This window comes from Myotis davidii, unplaced genomic scaffold (assembly GCF_000327345.1).
Source record: "Myotis davidii unplaced genomic scaffold, ASM32734v1 scaffold212, whole genome shotgun sequence".
Taxonomy (NCBI): domain Eukaryota; kingdom Metazoa; phylum Chordata; class Mammalia; order Chiroptera; family Vespertilionidae; genus Myotis; species Myotis davidii.
The window spans coordinates 1-1,426 of NW_006283435.1; the positions used below are offsets into that span (position 1 = coordinate 1).

At 53.5% G+C, this 1,426-nt stretch overlaps 1 protein-coding gene across 1 annotated transcript in view; it reads right to left on the minus strand.

The window, feature by feature from the left end:
* Positions 1–184: 184 nt before the first annotated feature.
* LOC107183013 (myeloid cell surface antigen CD33-like) overlaps positions 185–1,426 on the minus strand; it is a gene marked incomplete at its 3' end in the record, with an annotated part of 3,115 nt that continues 1,873 nt past the window's right edge. Inside the window, exons 3-4 of the mRNA XM_015563629.1 lie at positions 541–637; positions 185–263 (exon numbers count right to left, since the gene is read on the minus strand). Of these exons, the coding sequence (XP_015419115.1) occupies positions 185–263; positions 541–637 (176 nt within the window). The remainder of the gene's footprint in view (positions 264–540; positions 638–1,426) is intronic.

Sequence of the window (1,426 nt, forward strand, 5' to 3'; positions counted from 1 at the left end):
CTCTTGGGAACTGTGAGGAACAAATTGACAAGTATGTCAGTTGGCCTGATAAACCTGAATAATAATAAAACCTACATTTTCCAAAGGAGTGGAAAGGTGAAGAACTCACGCTGAATGGAACGCAAATGTAGGCCACCCAGGAAGTGGGGGCAGGGTTGCATGCCAGCATGTCCATGTTACTCACCAGGGAAGCTGGCCCCATGGCAGTGTGGATGTTGTCCATGCCCATTGCTGTCCTGGCTTTCTTCCTGCGGGTCTTCACTCTGTTGGGAGACACCAGGGTCTTTGACACAGGGTCACTCTTTGAGGCTAGATTGAGTGACTAGGGAAGGTCAAGGGTGGGGCTAGACTAGGAGTCTTCATAACAAGACTTTGGAACAAAGTCTCTCTCCCCACCTCCCCCAACCCCCAACTCAAGCCTGGCTCGGTGGCTACAAGCTGGATTCTCACCACCACGGCAACCCTTACCCTTGCTCCGGGCCCTCACAACCTCTCCAAGTCCCTATTCTCCACCTCTGGCCCACACCTGTCCCATCTCACACAAAATAGATGAGGCAGATGCAGCCAGCCAGCAGTGCAGTGACACTGGCTCCCACAACAGCCGCCCGAACCACATCTGTCTTCGTCCTCAGTTCTCCTGCCGACAAGAGAGACATGGGTGAACTACAAGCTTGATGAGCAGGCATGTATCCCCTCTTCTCAAGCAGGAAGAGATGGGTTCCCCTCTCCTCCCATCCAGGGCTGAGCAACTAGGTCCTCCAGAACCATGGGGTGAAGAATTCCCATCCAGGGCTGAGCAACTAGGTCCTCCAGAACCATGGGGTGAAGGACACGGTCTATGTGACATCTCCTATCCAGTCCCCACACTCCTGTGCAGCAAACCTCATCTTTTCTAGGACCTGGGTTCTTCTCCATCTAGGGTTTCTCTGCCACAGACCCCAGACCTGGCTGTCATAGGATCTGGAGCCTCGGTGTCCCATGGGCACTCCAGAGAGAGACACACACAGAGCACTGTGGGTTGCTGAAAGACCTCTCTTCTTCCTTCCTAGGAAGGTGTGAGAGTCTTCTCTCCTGACCTCCACTAGCCCTGTCTCTCAGGTGGGCTTTTGTGCCTCCAGAAGAAGGTGAAATCCAGGAGGTTCTCAGACCTTCAGGCAAGACCCAGATAGCTTTTGTGGCCTCATTTGGCCATGCCTCCCAGGAGACCTGGGGTCAGGGATGTATCTCTGAGCATCACCTGTTACAGTCTGATGGAACTGCTGAGAGAGTCCTAACAGGGTCACTGACCAGTGGGGGTGGGGACCAGATGCCATCATCAATGGGAATAGGGCAGGAGGAGGATAGGGCTCCAGAGACAGGTCAAGGTGAGGGTCAAGGGATGGGCAGGCAAAAAATAGAGATCTTCAGAGAAGTGAAAATGCTTTGC